The sequence below is a fragment of the Chenopodium quinoa genome, unplaced genomic scaffold (genome assembly GCF_001683475.1).
Source record: "Chenopodium quinoa cultivar QQ74 unplaced genomic scaffold, ASM168347v1, whole genome shotgun sequence".
NCBI lineage: Eukaryota > Viridiplantae > Streptophyta > Magnoliopsida > Caryophyllales > Amaranthaceae > Chenopodium > Chenopodium quinoa.
In genome coordinates, this window is record NW_018745000.1 from 4,782,525 (window position 1) to 4,805,772 (window position 23,248).

The 23,248-nt window shown below is 34.5% G+C and overlaps 3 protein-coding genes across 8 annotated transcripts; all 3 read right to left on the reverse strand.

Moving 5' to 3' along the window:
* Positions 1-422: 422 nt before the first annotated feature.
* Positions 423-8,025, reverse strand: LOC110707521 (probable replication factor A 73 kDa subunit). 2 transcript variants are annotated; one of them, XM_021885540.1, is made up of 17 exons: positions 7,938-8,025; positions 6,824-7,311; positions 6,493-6,575; positions 6,250-6,372; positions 5,987-6,108; positions 5,516-5,627; positions 5,112-5,371; positions 4,416-4,457; positions 4,059-4,228; positions 3,217-3,484; positions 3,032-3,107; positions 2,803-2,933; positions 2,646-2,724; positions 2,456-2,567; positions 2,175-2,353; positions 1,974-2,094; positions 423-1,463 (listed from the first exon to the last, which is right to left on the reverse strand). In XM_021885540.1, exons 8-17 carry the CDS (start codon positions 4,420-4,422, stop codon positions 1,332-1,334), a joined length of 1,275 nt encoding a protein of 424 aa, XP_021741232.1. In that variant the 5' UTR covers positions 4,423-4,457; positions 5,112-5,371; positions 5,516-5,627; positions 5,987-6,108; positions 6,250-6,372; positions 6,493-6,575; positions 6,824-7,311; positions 7,938-8,025; the 3' UTR covers positions 423-1,331. The 2 variants fall into 2 exon arrangements, with proteins under 2 accessions (XP_021741232.1, XP_021741231.1); XM_021885539.1 differs by having other exon boundaries at positions 3,032-3,137.
* An 87-nt stretch (positions 8,026-8,112) lies between these two features.
* Positions 8,113-9,648, reverse strand: LOC110707594 (ATP-dependent DNA helicase PIF1-like). The gene has a single exon (XM_021885622.1). It carries the CDS (start codon positions 9,646-9,648, stop codon positions 8,113-8,115), a length of 1,536 nt encoding a protein of 511 aa, XP_021741314.1.
* Positions 9,649-9,650: 2 nt separating this feature from the next.
* On the reverse strand, positions 9,651-18,396 carry LOC110707520. Of its 5 annotated transcripts, XM_021885536.1 has the most exons (9): positions 16,360-16,663; positions 15,214-15,288; positions 13,316-13,422; positions 13,052-13,148; positions 12,832-12,922; positions 12,691-12,755; positions 12,520-12,591; positions 11,545-11,859; positions 9,651-11,438 (listed from the first exon to the last, which is right to left on the reverse strand). In XM_021885536.1, exons 4-9 carry the CDS (start codon positions 13,053-13,055, stop codon positions 9,763-9,765), a joined length of 2,223 nt encoding a protein of 740 aa, XP_021741228.1. In that variant the 5' UTR covers positions 13,056-13,148; positions 13,316-13,422; positions 15,214-15,288; positions 16,360-16,663; the 3' UTR covers positions 9,651-9,762. The 5 variants fall into 5 exon arrangements, with proteins under 5 accessions (XP_021741228.1, XP_021741227.1, XP_021741226.1 ...); XM_021885535.1 differs by lacking the exons at positions 13,052-13,148; positions 13,316-13,422 and adding an exon at positions 16,670-18,396 and having other exon boundaries at positions 16,360-16,531; XM_021885534.1 differs by lacking the exons at positions 13,052-13,148; positions 13,316-13,422.
* Between the last annotated feature and the right edge of the window lie 4,852 nt (positions 18,397-23,248).

Below are 23,248 nucleotides of genomic sequence, written 5' to 3' on the forward strand. Positions count from 1 at the left end.
ATATGCAGAAGGTTATTTTAACTTCCCTAATAAAAAGATTAGTGTATGACAATTTATGTTTGTTGTTTCAGCTTTAGTCATGTTATTGAAACCTTTATAGCATATCAACTCTTATTTTTTTTGTTTGCTTTAACAATATCAGCATATTAGCTTTGTTTATTTTTTAATTCTACACATTAGTCTAGGTTTTTATATTTTTAATAACAAATTTTATGTGTTTTCTTTTTATATGTGAATTTTTCCTTTCTTTCTTTTTATTGTTGAACTTTATAGCTTATGCGATTTATCTGTATTGATGTTTTATAAATTAAGTATGAATTCTCATAAGATGATTATTTTCTTTATCATGATCCCTTTTTTATTTATAATTTCACTTAGTTCTTTAAAAAAACAGTATAATAATAAATTTCAAATAAGCCACATATATAAACTACTATATTTTTATAGATAAAATTTAACATCTCTTGTAATATAGCAATACATTAGACCTTGATCTAATTATGGTGTTTGCCAGGAACACTAACTGTTGTTACTGTTCCTGGGAAACCCTCAAAAGAGCAACTTTTACAGCATCTTACTTCTATATACATGAAATTTTGAAAGTAAGTTGAAGATTAATTACTACACGATGCTGGAGTTTTATGTAAATACATGGGCAACTATCTATTGTGCTTAGCATTCTGAGCAAAAGAGAATTTCTTATAGTTGTCCATATATTTGTAATTTAGCAAAATATTTAATACTTAGATGATGTGCAGGTAGTGCACCTTAGATTGTTGTTCTGCAGTACTCCATTAGGCTATTATGTATATTTTTTGTAGTTCACCACCTTATCATTTGTCGTGGCAGATTTGATGGAAGATTATTTTGGCTTCTCAGACTTCACAGTTACAGGTTTGGCTTCCTTCTTGTCAGTTTTCAGGGGGACAGTTTCATCTTGAGCTTGATCCTTTCTTGGTGATATCTCTGGTTCTTGGGCTGTCTTGTTCTTCTCTGGAGTCATTCCGCCGAAGCAAAGTTTCTTTTTTGCACGGAATTGTGATAGCGGTGGCTCGTATTCAGTTTCCTCATCTTGGAATTGGACAGGAGTTTTCCCTAAAGCTTTCTTTCGCTTAAGCGATTCGATATCTCCCTGAGTTAACTCCAGTGTTTGAGTGAAAGGGCTATCTTGTGTATGTTTTTCTGAAGAACCCTTCATGTTTGGGGTTGGAATGACTGGTTCTGGATTCCCTTGTTCCATAGATTGCTGTTTTTCCTTTTCATTTGCATCTTTTGCTTGGTTGGAGGTGCCTTCAAATGGTTGCAAAACTTCTGGTGTCTCAGGTTCTTCCTTAAGTTCCTATACCCTTGAGATTCCATTCTAGAACATTGTTCTGGCCTAAATGCGATGTAGGTCCTACTTTAATGTAGAACGGTTTGCTTCTAAGCATGTCTTGAATAGCCTCGAATGCATTGTGGTCATCCTGCATTGTATTTATCATCATGGCAAGTATTAGTATTATATCAAAATTTGTAAATATTATAATATATAACTTTGACTGTGTATTACGCTAATATTATCTAATTAGATGACTATATTTCTTTTCTGCCTTTTTTTTTTTACCTTTCTTTTTTATTTATAAATCTTTTTATGCGGGAATGATTAGCAACATTACTCAACAATTCATTGTCAATTCACGTAACCGTTGACAATTTTGCTAATAATGGTTTTTTTGTGTTCTTGGTTTCTAGGGCATAAGATAAGAGTGTTTGACTTTTTCAAGTCTACTGGACCTTTAAACATCTAATGGGTGATTGTCTATTGGAAAATCTATATTCTAGATGTATCTTAAGCTTATTTAATCTTATTAATTTTTTTACTTATAATTTTATTTTTATGAAATAAGAACTTTCAAGTATTCTTTGGAAATTTACATGGCATATATAAACTGTTTCAAAAATTAAAAGGTAGGTACATGGTAATTGTAATTTACCGCTTCTTTTATGGCATAAGTTTCAGCTGCACTTCTCCTAAACAGTCTTTCTGTGTCATCGTTAAAATTGGTGAATGCCATAGTGCCTGTGCCATCGCTAGCCTCAAACTTAAAGGTTGTCCTGGCATGAATTCACAGGAATTTTTGTTAGGTACAATATTAACAAAAAAGGTTGGTGTTTAAAAAGAGCTAGTGTTATACCTCTCAGTGCATATGCATTCTTTCTTATAACAAGAAGTGCAAGAATAATGCTTCTGCAATGGAAGGTTGGTTCTTTTCCAGCAGTTTGAACAGCCTGTGTACGCGTGCACTTTTTCTAATTCTGCATTCTGAATGGTTACCTCTATCCATAGAAGTTCTTCCTGTATGGTGTTGCTTGGCTACACATGTATTATAATTCACAAAATATCAGTTAGAGCATGCACACTTAATTTTTAGTAAGTTGTAAACCTTGGAAGAGGCTGTAATGAATTATAGTTCACCTTTTTCCGTCTCAGTTCAGCAATGGAAACAATTTTTTTGTTTTCACCTGGGTACTTAACCTCTAATACTCTAGTTTGTCTATCTAATATCTTCTGGTGGAAGAGGTTAGCCCTGCACATTATTCATTATAGAGATGATCAACACACTATAATGGTTGTTGTTTTTGCTAGGCTAAGTTTTAGTGATTACCAGTCAGACAGCTCACGCGCTCGATCCCCTTCAGGTTTATAGATTATTCGAGTAGACATACCAGAATTCATTGAAAAACCTAAATAAAACAGATAGTGTTAATTCTCTCATAGTAAAAAATCACCTGGGATCTAAAGTACAATAGTTTTTGTCTTACCACGGCGAGTATATGGTTTAAGAGCTCTAAAACCTATAACCTGGAATGCTTCTGCCCAATTAGGTAATTTTTCGAAGAATTTGGGTGCTGTTAGGTCATTCCACAATGAGATGGTGAGCGGTTGATCGCAACTGCTACATGAAATACTTATTGTTAGTGATGCCAAATTGTAATATATATCAAATATTATTTTTACTAATCCTGAACATTTAGGTGAACTGATTTTAACCTTTCATCAGTAACGACTATTTCTCGTACGAAGCTCTCTCGCTTTCCATCTCTGGCTTCAATTTTCCTTGGCTCTTCTTCAACATATAACACCACACCCACGATATCTGTGAATTCAGATAAGTTTGTTAGTGTTTTTTAATTGTTTTTTTTTTTATGTGAAACTGTTATGTGAGTGCAATATACCGTATTTCTCATCAGGATCAACTGTACGAGGTATACTTGCAATGGGTTGATAGTTAGGCATAATTGGTCCGAGCTCTGGATGAACTGGCTGGATCATAGTTCTACTACCAAAAGCCATTTGGTACGGAAACTGATCAAGCTCAGTTCTCCATTTTTCTTCAATGAATTTAATAGGTGCAGCAGAAATGTCGTATTCACCTAGGTACTGTAATGCTTCTTCAAATGCTTCAATTTGATCGCCAAATAAAGTACCACGCATCCTATTACCCTATAAAGCAGAAAATGATAGTGAAACAAGGTGAGCTTTATAACTATATTATAAGGTCCCTTAAACTTATTAATTATATATAATTTGCTATTAGATTTGTAGAATAAGGCATCTTTTGTTTGAGATTTAATTAAAGTGCCACAAAATACGTGCTTTATTTAACATTATTTTTGCTAAAATAAAGTGATTTTAACACTGATGTAATTTATATTATAAAAGAATAAAAAGGTTACTCAAAAGATTTAACTATAATAAGCTATATACTTTATATTTCACTTAAATCATGAACATTTAAACATAATTAGGATTGCATTATATTCTAGCTTCATGTGTACTATATTTAACTGAACCTTTAGCTGATTAAGATTATAACATAAGTAAAAGCATGATTATAGCATAAGCATGATTATTACAAGAGTAGTTAATGTAATTTCTGTACAGCCTACCATAACTCTTTAAGCCTACCTAAATGCTTGATATGATTTAGATTATAGTTAGGAATATTCTCTCAGTTGCATCATAATTGTAATAAAGTTAGTGTGATATTTACATGTATAAAGTAATAAATGCATACCTTTTCATCCTTTAGAAGTAAAGTTTGGAATCTAACTGTTTTTTTGGAGGATAGTGTGTCCCTTCCTTTTTCAGCAACAACTACTCTTACTATATAAGTCTTGCATGCTGCATTTAACTGATCCAAGTACACATACTCTGGCTTCTGTCTAGTTGTTTTGTATTTTTGATCTATGTATACAAATGCTTTCATGTTATTTTGTATAGCAGTAGTTATACATGATAATGTAAAATGTTATAACATTTAATATTAAATATTAGTTAATCAAGTACACAATAAGGAATTTATATAGGAAAAACATTAACAATAATTGAGCTAAAGGATAATGGAAGCAATCTATAAAAGAAGGGACCATACCTGCCATGGCTGAGTAAGTCGCTGCTACTTTGGTTGATTCTTCTGTGAAAAAAAACGAAATGCCAAAGATGAAACACTTTTTATATGAGTTAGTACAAATTTAAAAAATAGGAAATAGCTAGAATACAGTAATTGGGGAAGGTTCTGGTAATAAGTTCATAATACGCAATGTAAGTTTTTTCTTCTTTACTGTTAACACTGTTCATTCCATACTTTAGGTAAAGATTTTCAGCTGCTTACTGTACTTTTATAATACTTTATAAAGCCTGGAAAAGTTTATTGTTTTTATAAGTAATAGAATAATAATATCTTGCTTTTATATATGGATAACCATATCCCAGAAAACAATTTTCCTTTTTTTAAGGGAGTGGCTTTACAACAAGTCATAATCATAGCAGACCTATATATATATATATAGAAATATAGAAATATAGAAATGTGAAATATTGTACAACTTTTAATATTAACTTTTATTTTATGATAGAAAGTTAATTTAAATAGTTCACTTTAGTAGGCTGTAATTTAAGCGTATATGGTTTTTTATCTCTTTGTTGTCACATGAATACTGATATTTGTCATCAACCTATATAATATAACAATTCATATATTCACTAAAGATGATCGAACAAATCATAAAAATACTTAAAACCAATAAATAATCAACTTTTATCTACATGAGATAAGAAATTATGATACCTCTCCTTTAATGTTTGGTTTAACAGGGCCTGTCAACAGAACAGCCTCAGGACTAAACATATCATGCTTTGTTGCCTAAATTTCTTCTAATTAATTTGGTTTTCCGTGAAACCTGTCCAAAGAAATCAGTTTCTTTATACCACCGTTTATTGAGCTTGAATGTGACCTTAGTTTCACCCAAGCTGAAGCCCGGTCAATCTTTCATATGCTCATAGATTGCATAGGTATATGACCTGGATGAGCCACGAAGCATTATAGACCTAAAAGTTTAACAATTATTGGATTTAGTTACATTATTAACATGAAAACTATTTCAAGAGAGAGGGGTACTAATATATAAAGGAGGAAGTGTGCTCTATAAAAAGTAGAAGTTTATATAATATGGTGAAGATTAAAGCAACTACCTTTTATCAATATTCAATGGGAATAACTTGCCCTTGAGTGAAGGATCCCACTGTCTACAAAAGAAAACTTCCACCTGATCATCATGTAACATAATCACCTGAAAAGTTGTTGCTTTAATCTTGCATACAGTTAGCAAATAGCCTTAGTCAAATCTGTAAAACAAAGCCTAAATTTTACAATTTTATCCATTTAATTTTGGTAAACTAAGAAACAAAAAGGCAAGAAGAACAAACATGTCAAATGTCCCTGGTGTATTAGCATCATTCTAAACAAGTTCCCAATACATGCATACATTTCACAGTTAAATATATCATTAAACAAGCAGAAAAAATTAAAAATTCCACATGTGATGATCAACTTTTCTTTCATTATCTTGAATTTTGTTTCTAGATTGTATATAGAGACTGATTGAAGTATTGATTTCATTAAGAAAAATGACTGTACAAATCTGTTAAATATAGAATGTTTACCTTCTATGGTCCTCAAGATTTCGAGATTCAAGCAAATTGTCAATGCCATTATAAGCTAGTCCAGTAACAATTTCTCGTGGTTTAGATATTGTCACTCGAGCAATGCCATTGTCTAATACTACCTGCAAGCAAATACTCCAGTTTAAAATCCATGTAGAAATATAAACTCTTAGGAACTAAGGTTGAATATAAAATACTCCATGTCAATATGTCATTGAATTCATTGAATAAATTCAAATATACGAATCCATAGATTTACGAACTTGTAGACCACATGATGCTATCAGCGTCACATTTCTTAAGGGCTTCAATGGTTCCAGAGCTCAGAAATCTGAAAAAATATATGCTCTCTTCTTTTGTTCCGCTCTTCAAACTATTCCAGCAATCTACAAGCAAACATACCAGTACTATGAATAAGCACACCATTGATCGCTCTACCCAAGCATTACAACACAAGTTCAGTAAGTCTAAAATAAATTCAATAGATTTAAACTTTTAGATTCTACCTAAGCTATCTGTTGAATTTGAATTCATAATTGTCCTTTATCCGCTTGATGCAATGAGCTGCAATTGTTGCCTTAGTATTACACTGAAAGAGTGAGACCAAAGTTCCAACTAATCAAAACTAGATATTTTAGTTGAAAGCCATATGACCATTAATTGTATAAAAATAGAAATAAAGCACCAGCTAACAATTAAAATAGCATTATGAATTAAGTTATTCAGGAATAAAAAACCGAAAAATAAATAAAAAGAAAAAAAGAATAATCATGAATAAAAATGATGTATTAAGGGAATAAGAGCAGCGACCTTTGAAAAATCATTAAAACCACTGACCTGCTTATGTCATTTGCAGATTGACGTTGATCCATGAAGCCTAACAATAAGGGTATCTTCTTGCACGACAAAATAGAGCAAAAGAAATCAAGGGTTTGAAATCACATTAGATCTTTAACTAAATAAATAAATCAGAAACAACCATTAATTATTCTAATTGCTCTTACAACCAATAATGTTAAATAGTGAAGCAAACATAGTTTAATTTCAACCATCAATCATTCTAATTGCTCTAAACAATATCAGTTATAATCAAAGGAGAATTATAATTAAAAGTATTGTGTCCACTATAATTGTATGCTACATGAAAATACGTAAGGCGAAAGCTTGACAGAAAACCAATTTATGAATGGTTTGCCTGATGATCAAGAAACAATTAACAAGATGCTTATACACTTCTTTTCTAAACCCAAGGGCTAATGCTTTAGTTATCACAAAACCATGCCAGCAAAATTGCTCCGGAGGAATCTTCTGAACCGTTGAAGGACCTGAAATTAAAGTATATGGCATAATATTTAGTTCATATGAAGATTTGTAATTGAACATCAAGCAATAAATCCTGAGTTAGGTTTTTTCTTCCAGTAGACATGTAATAAAGTCTAGTCAGATTTTCTGTTCACTCCTTCCTTGTGATGTCAAAGCCAGAAAACCCAAATAGCAATTTACTCAAAATTAAACACTTATTACTCTCCAAACAACAACTCATTAATACAAAACACCTATTTTAAAACAAGTTATGATCTAGAGTAATAAAGTAAGTGTCTACATTTACTAAAAGTAATCTTTGCTCATACGCTTTAGAATAAAGCACATACAAGAATTCATTGAAAAAAATCACATGTATTAAAGTTCAGAATGCATAATTGGAATCAATTAGCATATTAATTTATTACAGTAGTCATAAAGCCCTGTTAAAACAATCACACACACACATAATATACAGTAGCAATCTAAAACAAGAAAGATATGACCCACAATCACTAACCAACCATTATTGTCATTAAATATCACCCATAGTTAATGCCATATATGAATTAGTATATTCACATTAAAATGGATTGCAGCAAAATAGAGTATATTAGTATCAAGCAAATAGGTGAAAGAAAAGGCATACTTGGAATTCAACATTGGACCACTACTAAAGTGATTGCACATGACTTAGCTTATTTTAGGAATGATCTAACAACACCTAGATTACTCCTGCAAAATAAGAGTAAAACACGAAAATTAGGACTGCCATTATATATTTCGAAAAATCAACTTAGTAAGCTTAGTCAATGTATAATCACCTAAATTACTCCTGCTAGCTTTAGGACAGCATAAGATACGACATTTTTAACAGAGTTTTCTGAATGTTGTAAAGTAGGAGCCACTGATACAACTTTCACTTTATCTGCAGACCGTGCACGTGAGAGAGCCACATATAACTGACCATGTGAAAAACACGAACGAGGGAGATATATTAACACTTGATCTAAAGTTTGTCCCTGTGACTTGTTTATAGTCATTGCAAAGCTGAGCTTGATAGGAAACTGGTTCCTCTGAAATTGGAAAGGATATTTCTGAGAACTTGATGGTCTGAGTTTAATTCTGGGTATAAATACATGTTCCCCTTGATACTGTCCGATAGAAATAACGCACTCAATTAAATTAGGGAAAAACTTTTTACATATAAGGCGCGTTCCATTGCATAAACCAGAAGATGGCAGAAGGTTTCTAAGCAATATTACTGGGCAGTTTTCTTTGAGCACAAGATTGTGAGGGCTCATTCCACCTGGACATAGTTTATTCAGGAATTCTGTACGATATACGCTGCCACTATCATCTAGGAAACTGTCATAGCTTGTATAAGATATGGCTTGTCCTGGGAATCTCTCAATCATGAACGAATTTATAGTATCTACATCGTCATTTATAGGTGTTAGAACAGCCCTTCTTGAAAAGATTTGAGGGTCCAGAGCACCTGAACCAAGTTCTGGAAAAGAAGATTCGAGTAACTCATCTATTGGATCAGCATCAGGCTGGAAAGTCTGCACTATCTGAGGTGGCAACTCAACAAAATCACTTTCCATGGTCTGCAGTTCACCGTTTCCCAGTGCAACTAAAAACTGAGAAAATGAAGGATCTTCCCTAGCTCTTAGATTTTCAGTTAACCTGAATCTCCGCAAATGCTGCCATATATAAGAACTCACTATACTTGCTTCCACTGCTTCTCTAATAGTCTTGTTAGGAACAACAGGCAACACTTGTCGAAAGTCTCCACCGAAGACAATTACCTTCCCACCAAATATCACATCACTATCACATATGTCTTGTAATAAAAGGTCTAGAGATTCTAGATTTTGCTTGTTTGCCATAGATGCTTCATCCCATATTATAAGAGATGTTTCTTTTATTAACGCTGCCAGGCTACTTTGCTTAGAAACACTGCAAGCTAATGAAGCATCACTGTCCAATGGAATTTTGAATCTTAAGTGTGCTGTTCTACCTGATGGAATATTTGCTGCAACTATTCCAGACGTAGCAGTAGGTAAAACAATCTTATTCATAAGGCGGATCTCAGCATATAATGCATTATATAAGAACGTTTTACCAGTTCCACCAGGACCATCTACGAAAAATGCCCCTGGTTTTCCTTCTACGATATGCTGCATAATACAAGTAAAAATTTCCTTTTGTGCCGTATTAAGCAAGCCACGACTTTCTATACAATTTTGAGGAATCGGAGCATCTAAAGCATCTTGAATGTCTTTTGTTCTATCAATCTGGTTATCAGTGTCTTCCATTAAAACAGCCAGACCACAAGCAGATAATGACTTGCCCATGGCCTCTAAATGCTGCTCTACTAATCTGACAGTTAATCTTTTAACTTTGTTTTCAACACCAGGGTATTGGCGTGCAAAATCTTCTGATAATGCAGAATAATATTTAAACCATAATTATTCAGGGTTACTCGGCTGACAAAATATAAGAACAGTTGCAAATAGTCGGCGTAAAGCCCGAGGGAGCTGAATTTCAGTTGCTTCTGCTAAACAAATTCTTGCAGTATCGTCCTCTTCCAAAATGCCAGCTCTTAGACATGCTTCTTTAAAAGTTGCACACACATAACCTTCAACTGTGCGCAAGTCTGTGAATGATTTTGGACTTTTGACATTCAGTAATAGAAGCCGAAGGTAAAAGCGTTCACCCTCCGAAGGAGCGACAAAAGCTAATCGCCCTATCATTAATTTTTTATTTTGCCGTTTGGACCATGATTTTGCTGAAGCATCCCACTTATAGTGTTCAGGAAATTCTACATATGAGTAACCAAGACCATTATCAGTAGCTGCATTCATACGGAAGAACTCAGTTAATTGAGTCCTACCATAAACACCGCTTGCAATACCAACATCCAGACGTTCATAAGGGCGTACACAAACTGTGTTCATGTCTGGAATATGAACTGAAAAAGGTAAGACTGGTGGATGCATCTCAAATAAATCAAATCCAAAAATTCTCCAAGCTGCCTCACATGGCGACACCCACCTCCCCGACTGAAACTGAGCAATTTCATCGTTACAATTTTTATCTTCAGCCAGAATATTGAAGGCCACTCGATCGTGTCCCTTGTAAACATACTTATATAAATATTTCACTACTTTAATAGTTGAACAAACTTCTACGTTCAAATGACAATCAAAGAGTGCTGTGAGATAGGGGTTATAAGGGACAACCCATCGGTTATCTAACTGAGCATTTTTGACTTTCAATTGTTCTCCAGTATCAGTTCTCTTATAGCAAGGATAGCCATCTTTATTTGTTGTTGTTTGTACGGGGAATTGTTTTGGATACCCATTTTTACAAGAAATAACATTATCCTTCTTTCTCATACAAGGACACTCTGGATTTAAGCGGCCACATGGTCCATGCATCATATGCCTTAACACAATTTTACGGAGCTCAGGCTGAGTAACAGGAGGTATTTCTGCACAGACATATTTATCATAATCAGCAGGACACTTCATCTTATGCTGTTGCTCTAGAATCAATAGGAAATGAGCATGTGGCAATCCTCTTTTCTGAAACTCTATGACATATATCATTGCTGCCACTTTACCAAATACTTCATCTTTTTTTATTTTGTTTTTCAGAGCAATCAACTTTGCTCGAAATATACGAGCAACTAATTCTGGCCGATCTTGTGCGGTCTCACCAGGCTCTAGCTCATCTTTTATCTCTGGCCAATTTGCATTGCAGGTCATAGTGACAAAGAGATCAGGTTTCCCGTATTTCTGCACAAGAGCCATTGCATTCAGATATCTCCTTTTCATATCACGAGGGCCTCCTATAAATGATGGTGGAAAAATGAACTTATGACCAATATTAGCTGCACTTGTCTGGCCACTCTCTACAGTGTCTAGAATCCCTTTATAAAGATCCGCTCTTATTGTATCCCGATTTTGCCGAAAAAAATCTAACCTTGTGTTTTCAACTTTGATATACATGTCTGTGATATACTGCAAAAATGCACGGCCTGCTCTTAACAGCATGTTTCCTGGTCTAATTTGAAGCTTATAACAATAGTACTCCCTTGCAGAGATATTCTTATCAGCTTTGGTATGTTTTCCAGAAGCTCCTACAAACATTAAAGTCTAGAGAAAATTCAAATTAAGCATACGATAAGGAAACACAAGTATAAAAACAGCTTTAAAAATAATACCATTATTCTTTTAAGAACTTACGAGCAGCTTCTGCATCTAGAAAATCTGCCGGAGTGTGTACTGCGCAGGACTGTATCGGATCAGGTTCAGTTGCCACTTGTCTGCCTCCACCATAAGAAGTTTTCTTTAAACCCTGATGCCAACCACATTCACCTCTTGGGAATAGCAAGGGATACTGCAAAGGATCATAACACCCATAAAAATGAGCAATCCGATGAGACTTTGAAGAATTTGTTGTTACAAGAACATGTGGCCATGAACTCTGACTTGACGAAACACTATCAGGCCAGATAACAGCAACTTCATCTGAAGTGGGAGCATTATATACTCTTTGATCTGGTACAGTGTTTGAATTTATTATAATGTTAGTACGCTCATCAACATTTACTTCTTTCAAAGAGCGGAAAAATCTTGCATATGGATTATCTTTAGTTACTTGCATTAATTTGTCAATAACATCTTGTCTTAATTCAGGAAAGCAGTCTGTTCTGTGTTTCAATTCATTTTGCCCATCATAGAAATAAAGTTGCAGATACTTTGGACCATTCTCATCTGGTATTAAGTCTGGTACAGAATGATATATTTGGCCATGAAATTTAAAGACATATATACCTTTGTATGTTTCTCTATTAGTTTTACCTCCAATTGAACTAAAAGCAAATAAGTTATTGTATAACCGTGCATATTTTCTAAAATGGAGAGCATCTTCATCTCTTGAAGTAAAAAGCCTCATTAATTCAGGGGGATATTCATTCTCAGCTATTTTAATATCACCATTACCACAACAAAAATGTAGAGTTTCAAACTCAAACTTCTTAGCTCCACACTTATCACAGTAAGTAGGTGGAGATAATTCTAGGGGATGCCTAGGTAATGGTTTTCCTATAGTTGCCGCAGGGGTTTCTGTAATAACATTAAAGGGTATTTGAGATAATTTGATTGTGCAACTATGTATGTGTGCAAAATAGATAAACTGAAATTACTACTAAACCTTACTTTTAGCTGCATCCCTTAGCTGTTTTGAACTTTGGCCATTTGTTGGTGTAGATCTGTGAGTTGAAGGCCTCTCTGTAGCATGACCAAAAAGAAATTAAACCAGATCTTATAAAAAAATACTATATATATATATATTCACTTTTGTAACTCAATGTAAGGCAAATGACCCACTTTCAAGTACAATATATTTCGAAGGTCTTGATTTAGGCTTTTTCGATCTTGGTTGTTCTGCTTGACTGTACAAAGAATAAAGAACCTATGAATTTAGTTCACCAAAATAATAATTTTATTATTTTAAATCATCTATTTTACCTAGTAGAATTATGAGTTGATACCAAAGCACTCATTCGCTTTGATTTTCGACCTTGAAATGATGGTCTCTTAAAATTAATAGGTGCATCAGCTATCATATAAACAATTAAAACAATAACTCAGCAACTTGAACATAAAATAAATATCATAAATGAACATAGCAATGCGCATATAAATAGAAAGACTTATCATAAGAATCATGCAAAATTTTCAGATATACCCATATTACTTTGCTGCAGGCCAAGTCATGTCAACCATTTGCATGCACATCTCAACAATTTGCACAAGTTATTAACGATCTCAGTTTATGTCATTAACTGTATAAAGAACATATATAGAAATACTCAGCAGGTGCAGTTAACAAGATGTTTTTTTAATAAAAAATAAGGTGCAACTTAAAAGGCTCTGCAATTTAAATCCTCACAAATTTGATCAATCTAATACACTAACTTGCATATCTCCTTCAACTCAAGCAAATGTTTACCTGTTCCAATATTTGTTCTGCGTAAACTTCTGTGATCTAAGCCTATAACAATAATTCCTGAATTTTACACTGATCTCGATTTGATATTGCAATATCCTCCTGTTTTACTGCCACAAAACAAAATAAATGAATTCTACTAATCTACTACATTATTTTGTACCTTAATAAGAGCATGTGCATATCATTAACAATACTTGCTTTGTATTATTTTATAAAGCCATTGAAGCTTGTCATTATCTCATCTTGTTACTTCCTTTAACTCTAATCCTACTTTAAAGATTTCCTTTTCTCCCTATTCCCTCACATGCTTATATACATACATAAACTAAGTTATACAATCGAAATTTGAATATCAGTATACATAAATAGTTACCATTCACTGCAAACAGAAAAGCTAATGCATAATTAAAACCCGTGTTTACATTTTCCATGTAGCTTCAAAAAGATAAAATACTGAACATATTTAACACCAAACATGAAAGAGCATTGTAAAATCAAGAAGACATACAATTAACAATAAAATTAATGAAAGAGCAATATTAAATTAAGAAGTCATGAGAACTACAATAAAAAGTTAATCCATTCATTACTCAAGATACACATTACATTATATTTCAATTACAGCCTTCAAGTCTGTTTTCTAATGAAAAATTTCAGCCATTACTACTCATAGACCTAGGCTCTAAGACAAAAGGAAAGATAATAAGCATATATCAATGCTAAATCTAAACACCTATATCCAGGCATACAACTTTCTACCCAAAATACTAATGTAAGTCTCCATATAGGCTAAACAAACTTTGCCCGCTTCCATACAGTCTCTAATTCAGGTATGCCAGAAACCAAAGGTTCAACAACTCTAACAGTAGAAGAAGATGCTGCATCTAATGCTATAACCGAACGTCTTTTAACTGGAGCAGCTGGAGGCAAACCAATCTCAAGGATCCGAAACCTCTCAGAAGTAGGAGTCAAGCATTCATCAGTAGCAAAGTTTTCCTCTCTGGCAGTCAAATGCTCCTTTAATTGGTAAAACCTTCTCTTTAGAGCACTGCAAGCAACATGCTTCTCCGAAATTGCACCATAATTAGCATCAATGATCTCTAGATTATACTTAGTCACCAAGTAATGAATAGTTCTTTTGGCAGCTTTTTGCCTCGCATCAGCTAACTCAGGACAAGCATCACTATATATGCATTCCATTTCACCTCCATTATGTGGGCAAGACACTGTTAGCCAGGACACAAAGCCCAAATTTTTAACCCAAATAGTCTCTAATGGACTCACCTTTGCTCCAGTCCTTGTAACAACAGCTCCTAAAAAGCCTACAAAGTCAATCGTCACATGAACAACATCACCAGATGGTTTTTTTGCCCAAAACCTTCTGTGCACCAGGCATCACTATCCCTTTTTCACTACATAACTCAACCACCTTATGCTTAAAAAGCTTACTGCATAGCTGATACATCCTTGCTCTATCGGATGTAAAATCATTCACCCGCACCCCAAACTGGTTCATCAGTTTCTGCACAGCTTTTTGAGCTGCTCTCTCTTGGGACTCCTCAACTGTGTTAGCTTCCCCACCGAAAAATACAAATTCAGACTTCCCACATTCAGTCCTAATACGAACACAAGCATTATTCCTATCCCTATCTATGAAACCATAAACCGGTTTAGGAAAATTTAAACAATCAATCAATTGACCTAAAAGAGGTCGAAATGGAATGGCAATTTTGCTTGACTGAATAGCCATAACCTGTAACCGGGGAAAAAAAAAAACATTTAACATATACATCCTCTAAACTTAAACTACAATCAAAGTGCAACAACTAAGGTAACATATGTAAGAAAACCAAGCCACCTTATAATATTCCAAGTTAAATCAATAATAATAAACTTACCACCAGTAGCTGCAATTAATTTTACCAGCACAACCAGCTCCAAGTGCATACACCTACAATTATTCTTTTTTTTCCCTTTTTTTTATCCAAAAAAAAAGAAAGAAGAAAAACAAAAAACACAAGGGCAAAAAAAATTAAGCTATGTAACCAAATTGAATGCTTCAAAAATAATACAAATGCATAAACAACTAATTTCTAGTAATTGTTCTATTTTACTTTCCTATAAAAAATATATAACTGTAAATTCAAATAATTGTACATCAATGTATGTCCAGGAAATTATGGTGCATAAAAAGTTCAAGATTCATTAAGTCAATATCCAATGTTGTCTGTACAAATGAGATCCATAAGGAATTAAACCCATGATATTATATTTTTATCAAAATCTAATTAACCAATTACCCCAACAAAGTTTCACATACAAACCTTTTCTTTCAGACAGAAGATAAAGAAGAAGCAAGTCAGAAAATTGAAACAAACCAAACATGCAGAACACATATATAATAAAGAATAAAGCAAAGGACATATCCCATATATTTTATTAGCCAAAAAACCAAGACCATATAAATTGTTCTAGTACATCATAAAAAAAATATCTTCTCCACAAAAATTATTAAATAATACACTGCAACCAAAAAAGACATCTGAAATATACTCTAGTTTATTTTTATCATTATTATAGCTTAAAAAAAAAGGGTATTTTTATCTCTTCAGAAAAAATGGAACTTAGTACACACTAAAACCCCTCTATAAATTTTTAAATTCACATAGGTACACATTACAGCACCAAACCCTCCAAAAGCAATTTCCCCTATCAATAGTTTCTGAAGCTAAGTTTATATTTAAATAATAAACTAATAAAACAAATTTACAAGACACATCACTGTATTTCGTTCATAATCTCTTTATAAAATCCTTAAACAAAATTTATATGAGAAATTAATTTTTATTACACAATGCTAATTCTAATTTTTTTTAAATTAGCTAACTCATGTTTTTAATCAAAATGAGATACTACAGGTAAATTGAAATGGTACTAATGCTTTAATTAGATTTGCTTAAAAACACTGCTCATGTCTTTATGAATTGATATTTTGATTTTGATTTAACAAATTTCCTACTGACAAATACTCAAGAGGAGAATACCTCATAGCTCAAAACAACCAGATCCAAAAAATACCACCACCAAGTCCTTCAAATTGGGCATATACACCACCATCAGCTCCGCGAATTCGCGCAACAACACCACCATTAACTCCTCGAAATCACGCAACTACACCACCACCAACTCCTTGAAATTCCGCCATTGACACAGCCGCTGCAACACCCACACACATTAAAAAAGCAACAATTAATTTACTAAGAAAAAAAAGGAAAAACGAAAAGGAAGAAAGACTTAGCTAATGGGAAAAGAAAGCAGGAAAGAAAGAAAAAGAGTAAGCTGCAGAACACCGACAAAGAAAGAGGAATTGCCACGCGTCAGCCCACTGAGACAACATGCAATGTCAAAGCAAAAAGACCGAAATAGCCCGGTCAACTTGGTCAACCAGAGAAGGGTGCTAAGGGGCAGGGAGGGCAAAACCGTCAATTCTCTGTTCATAAGGAACAGTAAAATTGCTACAGTCTTGGTGCTTGGGGCTTTTATAAGGGTTATAGATTGTTGGATTGAAATAAATTTGGTGAAATATAATTTTTTTTATACTACCTCCGTTTCATAAAATCTGCAACAAACTAGGATTTACGTTTCCCAAGACAAAATTTGATAAATGTAGTTTAACAAAAGTAAGGGTAGGTTATTAAGGGTTAATAAAAAAAGTGGGATAATTTGATTAAGCCACCCACCAACAACAAAAACCTCTGCTCCCACCAAGCCACCCACCAAACTGCCCACCTTAGCACCGCTAACACCCACATTCTCCACCAGTAACATCACCTTTGAGGCTTTGACACATCCGACCACCCTACCGCCACCAACACAACCACCGCAGGACCACCTTCAACACATTCGACCACCCTCTCACCACCACAAGATCCGAACCATGCCCAAAACCCACCCTACCCAACTCACAACCACCAAAAACCCACCGTGTAACACAACTCCTCACGCACCACCACAAGATCCGAAAACACCAAAACTCCCCCCACGTTCTCACGCACCACCACCAAGATCCGAAAAAACCCCACCCCACCCCACCTAAGTCGCAACCACCAAAAACCCCAACCCACCTAATTACCCCATCACCATTATCACTTAGGTCTGAATTTGAAGGAGGACCGACGACTTAGATAAGGGAAGCAAGTTGATCCGAAACCCCATCACAATTTTCGATTAGATCTGAATTTCAAGGAGGACCGACGACTTTGATAAGGGAAGCAAGAAGCCGACGACTTTGATCTGAATTTTCGATTAGCTCGTGCCAGCGAGTGTCGCGAGTAAGGGGCGGCGACTGTCACGAGGTGGCGCTGATCTGACTGGTGGTTGAGACTCTTGAGAGGGATGAGAGAGAAAAGTGTGTTTCTGGTGGTTGAGAGGGTGGAGAGAGAAAAGTTGGTGATGTTGGTGGTGGATGTGGGCTATGAGGGAGGAGAGAGAATATGGGTTAGGGTTTAATTATGAATAAATTAATTTAGGTTAATAAGTTAATAGGTGGTTTATTGAAGTTAAGTAAGGATATGTTGGTAAATTTAAACAAAAAATTTTACTATATTAGGGAAGTTTTTTTTTGTTGCACATAATGTGTAGTTTCCCTTTTAGGAAATTGTTGCAGATTTTATGAAACGGAGGTAGTATAATTTTTGGATTGAAATAAGTGATCAATTATTGATGGTGACTCATAAGTTCGAAAATCCTGGATCCGCCACTGAATTCGTTTATGATCTTACTCCTTCAACTAACACCACACTATTGCACATTTTTTATACACTTTCCCTTCCATTAGTTACTTTTTTTTCTTACTTTTTTTCTTTTTTTTTTCTTACACTAACACAGTCACACATGTCTTTACATATCATATACATCTTCTATATAAACTCACTTTTTCAGTTATTTATAGAAACAACAATAAATCTTGTACTAGAGAAACTTACATTAATTTTGTTGTAAGACGATTAATTTAAAAGTAATTTTAACAATTATTTATGATAACTTTAATCCCTTTAATTGATAATTGTATTTTAATATGTATTTCCTTATGGATACATGTTATTAAGAATAATATGATTAATTTAATACGTTAAGGATATAAAATTTATGTTAGAAAAATAATAAGTTTTGTAGTATAAGGGTAATTTCAATCTATTTAAAAGTCCGCTTAATCAATAATTTTTGTGGAGACAAAAGATTTGTTATGGTAAACTAGTTGAACTTTTGAAAGCAGAGCTAGGGAGTATATACTTCTTTAAATCTTTTGTTTAGCTTCTTTCTTTCCATTTCACCTAAAATTGTTGCCTTATTTTATTTATTTATTATTTTTTTGAAAAAGATATATGACTAGACTAGTAGAAAAAGCCTTTGGTATGGACGTATGGTTGGGTGTGCTTTCAAAGTTGACTCGTCGTACAGAACTACATCGTACATACTATACGTGCTCTCAATTACTCCGTAGTTATGAAATCATTCTCATACTTAGCATAATTAAAGCTTGCCCAATTTTAATTTTAATTTTTTTTTTTTTTTTTTTTTTTTGAAGGAGTGCCAAATTTTGACTGATCATGTATATTTGGGTTTTCTACATGGTACCCTTAAATTATTGCATTTTTTATGTTGTGCCCTTTTGAATCCTAACTTCTACACGATTCCACAAATTTTATGTATTGTTTTATATATGTCCTTCATTAGCTATTTTGTTAACAGTGATTGACTTGTGGTTAAGTTACCTACTTTAATTTAGTTAATTACTACTTAAATTTAAAGAACATAAAATACAAAATTAAAACCCTGTTCTAATCAAACTCGTCACATTCCATCTCTCACGCACCCTTATTTTATTGAGAAAGGTTATCTTAATTCCCAATTGTTACAAACCCTAAGATTTTTGCTCAAAAACTCAAAGCTAATAAGGATCGATTAAAATATACAATAACATATCCATAATTCTTCATTGTTTTTTTTTTTCGAACAGAATTATGGTGTTCTTCGTTCAGAAAGGTATGATTGAACAACATTTTTCATCCTAAATTGTTAATTAATTTCTTGTTATTTTATGTGTACAATAATTAAAAATGAATACATTAACTAAAAGAGTTGGTAAATTTCATACTAGTAGTTCGTTGTTGGGTTGATTGTCCAATTAATCAATCTACTGTATATTTTGATGCTATGCCATGCCATGCGATCTAATGATTTTACTTCCATAACGAAATAACCAGCAAAATAATGATGAATTGTTATTCATCCCCTTCTTAAAATTGTCATTGTAGAAGACACCTTCAATTTTGAATGTATTGGTATCTTGCAATTACATTTGACTCGGAGAATGATGATACGGTGAATTGGGCTGAATTGGAGGGGTTTACGGGGGAGAGATTTCTGGTTTTAACGGGGAAGGTTGCGGGTTAGAAATTGGTTGAGGTTGTTTGCTAATTCGTTATTGTAAAATTCGGATTTCAATTCAGCTTCTTTGGATAAGAAGGAATTGAATGGAGGGAAAGGAAGGGGGATGAAATCCATTGTTTGGTTATCAAATTAAGGGGGTGAGGGAAATGGAGGGGAGGGAAATGAAGGGAAAATTTTGTTTAATTGTTAAAGTATAAAATCCTTCCAAATTTAAAAAGATTTGGAAGGAAAACAATAGATTAACATTCAACTGGAATACTTTATTGAATCTCCTCCTCTATTATTTTCTCTCTACTCCTCCATACTGTTCTCACAATTTTTTCCCCAAATTTCTAAGGTTTTTGACATTCCTTTTTTTTTTTGAAGCCAAGTCGGGAAATATTATTAAAGATCAAGATCCGCCAAAGTTTGAAAGCTTTGAGGGGATAAGCTCATACATATACGTTCATTAGCACTACCCGAATCCCATCTAGCGGCAATAGTGAGCCACTGTATTTCCTGCCCTTCTAATGTGATTAAAAGAAAAATAAGAAAAATAACTTGACATTCTATGAATATCATCATATAGGAGAAAGATGGTGGTTGCACCCTCCTGCATGCATTTTATAGCTCTGACAACGTTAATGGCATTCCCTTCAAGAACCACCCTCTCATATCCCATCTGTTTTGGGAGGTCAATCCCATATCGAGCAGCAGCAGCTTCTGCAAGCTCAACAGACCACACACACCTCGTATTTTTTATAGCAACAAGCAGCGGAGAGCCATGCTCATTACGTATCACAACCCCAAGCCTTACCTCAGCATTTGTGGGAACATGAGCATCAAAATTCACCTTCACACACCCACTGCTAGGGGAACTCCAGTTTGCAGACGAAGGGACAACAGCTGTAGCAACACACCCACCAAATTTTGCATTATAAATGCCATACTCTTCACCCATACGCACATAGCCTGCTGCCAAGCTAACGTTGTACAGATTATTTGCATCCTCAAAAATCACCTTATTCCTACAAGACCATGCAGCCCACACTAAGCAAGAGAATATTAATAGTTGTTTTTTGTCTAATTTTCCAGCCACCCACAGAAGTAGCTCCCTGAAAGAGCTCTTTTGAGCATCATTTATCAAATCTCTGAAGTCACTGTACCGCCAGATAGAAGAGGCGTGGCTGCAGTAGAATAGAGAGTGTATAATAGTCTCTCTGTTATCCCCGCACACAGGACATGTATGTGAATTGCGGATGTGCCTCGAGAACTGAACATCCATGACTCCTAGTGAGTTTTTGCACGACCTCCATAAGAAGTGGCATAATTTTGGTGGACCATTCAACCCCCATACTACTCTCCATGTATCATTTCCATCCATGCCATAGTATAGGTTCCAGGCATTCGTACATCCCAGTCTTCCTAGCCAGTAGGCAGAGCGTACAGTGAATAGTCCATATGATGTTAGCCACCAAAATCTCCTATCACACACAGCAACAGTAGGGAGTGGGATATTCAATACTTTACTGCAATCCTCCATGTCAAAGTTTGCTTCAACCACCTCAACATTCCATGACATAGCAACAAAATCAATCAGATCACTCACTAGCAAGTTAGGGTTAGAATTTGCCAATGGTATGGGAACAAAATGGGCTATGTCTCTAGGCAGCCATGCATCTTCCCAAGCTTTGATCGAGCTTCCGTTGCCTACCCTCCACTAAAGTCCCTCAAGAAGCAAGGACTTTGCTCCCCATATGCCTCTCTAAGAGTAGCTCGGGTCAAAACCTCTAACAACCCCACAAAAAACAGAATTTTTGTAGTACTTAGCTTTCAAAATCTGCTGCAGCAAAGTGTTGCCCCTATTACAAAGGCGCCACCCTTGTTTCGCAAGCAAAGCCTGGTTGAAACATTTCAATTCACAAAACCCCATTCCACCTATAGATTTTGGCAGACAAAGAAGTTCCCATCAGTGCCAGTGGATTTTTCTTTCTGAACCTCTAGAACCCGACCAAAACCGAGCTAAAATTTCTTGTATTTCATCAAATAAACCTTCCAGGATAAAAAAAAAACTACTCATCATATATGTGGGAATCGCTTGCGCAACGGCTTTGATGAGCACCTCTTTCCTGGGGCGAGATAGCAATTTTTCCTTCCACCTGTTAACTTCTTCCATACGTGCTCCTTTAGACAAGTAAAAACAACTTTTTTTTACCTCCCAATCAATGTAGGGAGGCCTAAATATTTCTCATGCCTATCCACTTCCAGAACACCAAGAGTTTTAATAATATCCTTTCTTCTCTCTGAATCAACACATTTGCTAAAAGCCACCTCAAGTTTTGCTTAAATTGACTTTCTGACCGGAAGCTCTTCATAGGTACTGATTATATCAGCAATTTTAGAGCATTCTTGCAAATTCGCTCTAGCAAATAAAATGCTATCATCCGCAAAGAAAAGGTGTGAAATTCTTGGAGCACCTCTACAAACCCGGACCTCGTGAATTATTTTCTCGTTTGTTACCTTAGTAATTAGGCTATAGAAAGCCTTTGCGTAAATCAGAAACAAGTATGGTGAAATAGGATCACCCTGCTAGAGTCCACGAGAAGGTATCAATGAGCCCCAAATTGCACCATTATACTTAAAAGAGATAGAGACACTAGATAGACATCTCATAATTCTTTCCACCCATGCTACTCGGAATCCCATCTGTAACATCACCTTCTCTATTAAAACTCACTCAACTCTATCATATGCCTTGCTCATGTCCACATTGCCATCTCTACCTTCCCCACCCCTCTTCATTGAATGAAAGTTTTCAAAAGCAATGAGAGAATTATCTGTTATCAACCTTTTTCGGAAAAAAGCACTCTGATTTTCTGAAATAATAGAATTCAGAAAAGGTTTTAATTTATTTGCAAGTATTTTAGATATAATCTTATAGAGCACATTGCACAAACTAATAGTCCTAAACACATTCATACATTAAGGTGAATCACATTTTGCAATCAAAACAATGCAAGTACGATTTACCTTTGAAATATCAATTTCCCACGTTAAGGTGAATCACATTTTGGAATCAAAACAATGCAAGTAAGATTTACCTATGAAAGATCAATTTCCCCACGCCACTAGCTGATAGATCATATTTATATAGTTTTATTTAGGCACGTTTTTGCTATAGTTAGAGCTTTTTCATAGTCTTCTTAGTCGTTTTTAGAGTATGTCTGCATAAGTTATTATATGTTGCTCTATTGCGCTCTGTTTGTGTTTTTCTTAATGTTCCAGGTGATTTCACAGTCATTTGGAAGCTTTATTTCGAAGTGTTTAGAGATGATTCGGATGATATTTGAATGGAAATCGATGGATCGAGTTCATCGATCGAGGGATTTATGCTCGTGGATGTTGGCTTTAAGGATTTTGTGCATGGAAAATGAAAATAGCATCCACGGGAGTCACCATGGACCTTGCGGAAGTGAAGTTGAGTTAGAAACGGGGAAAAAC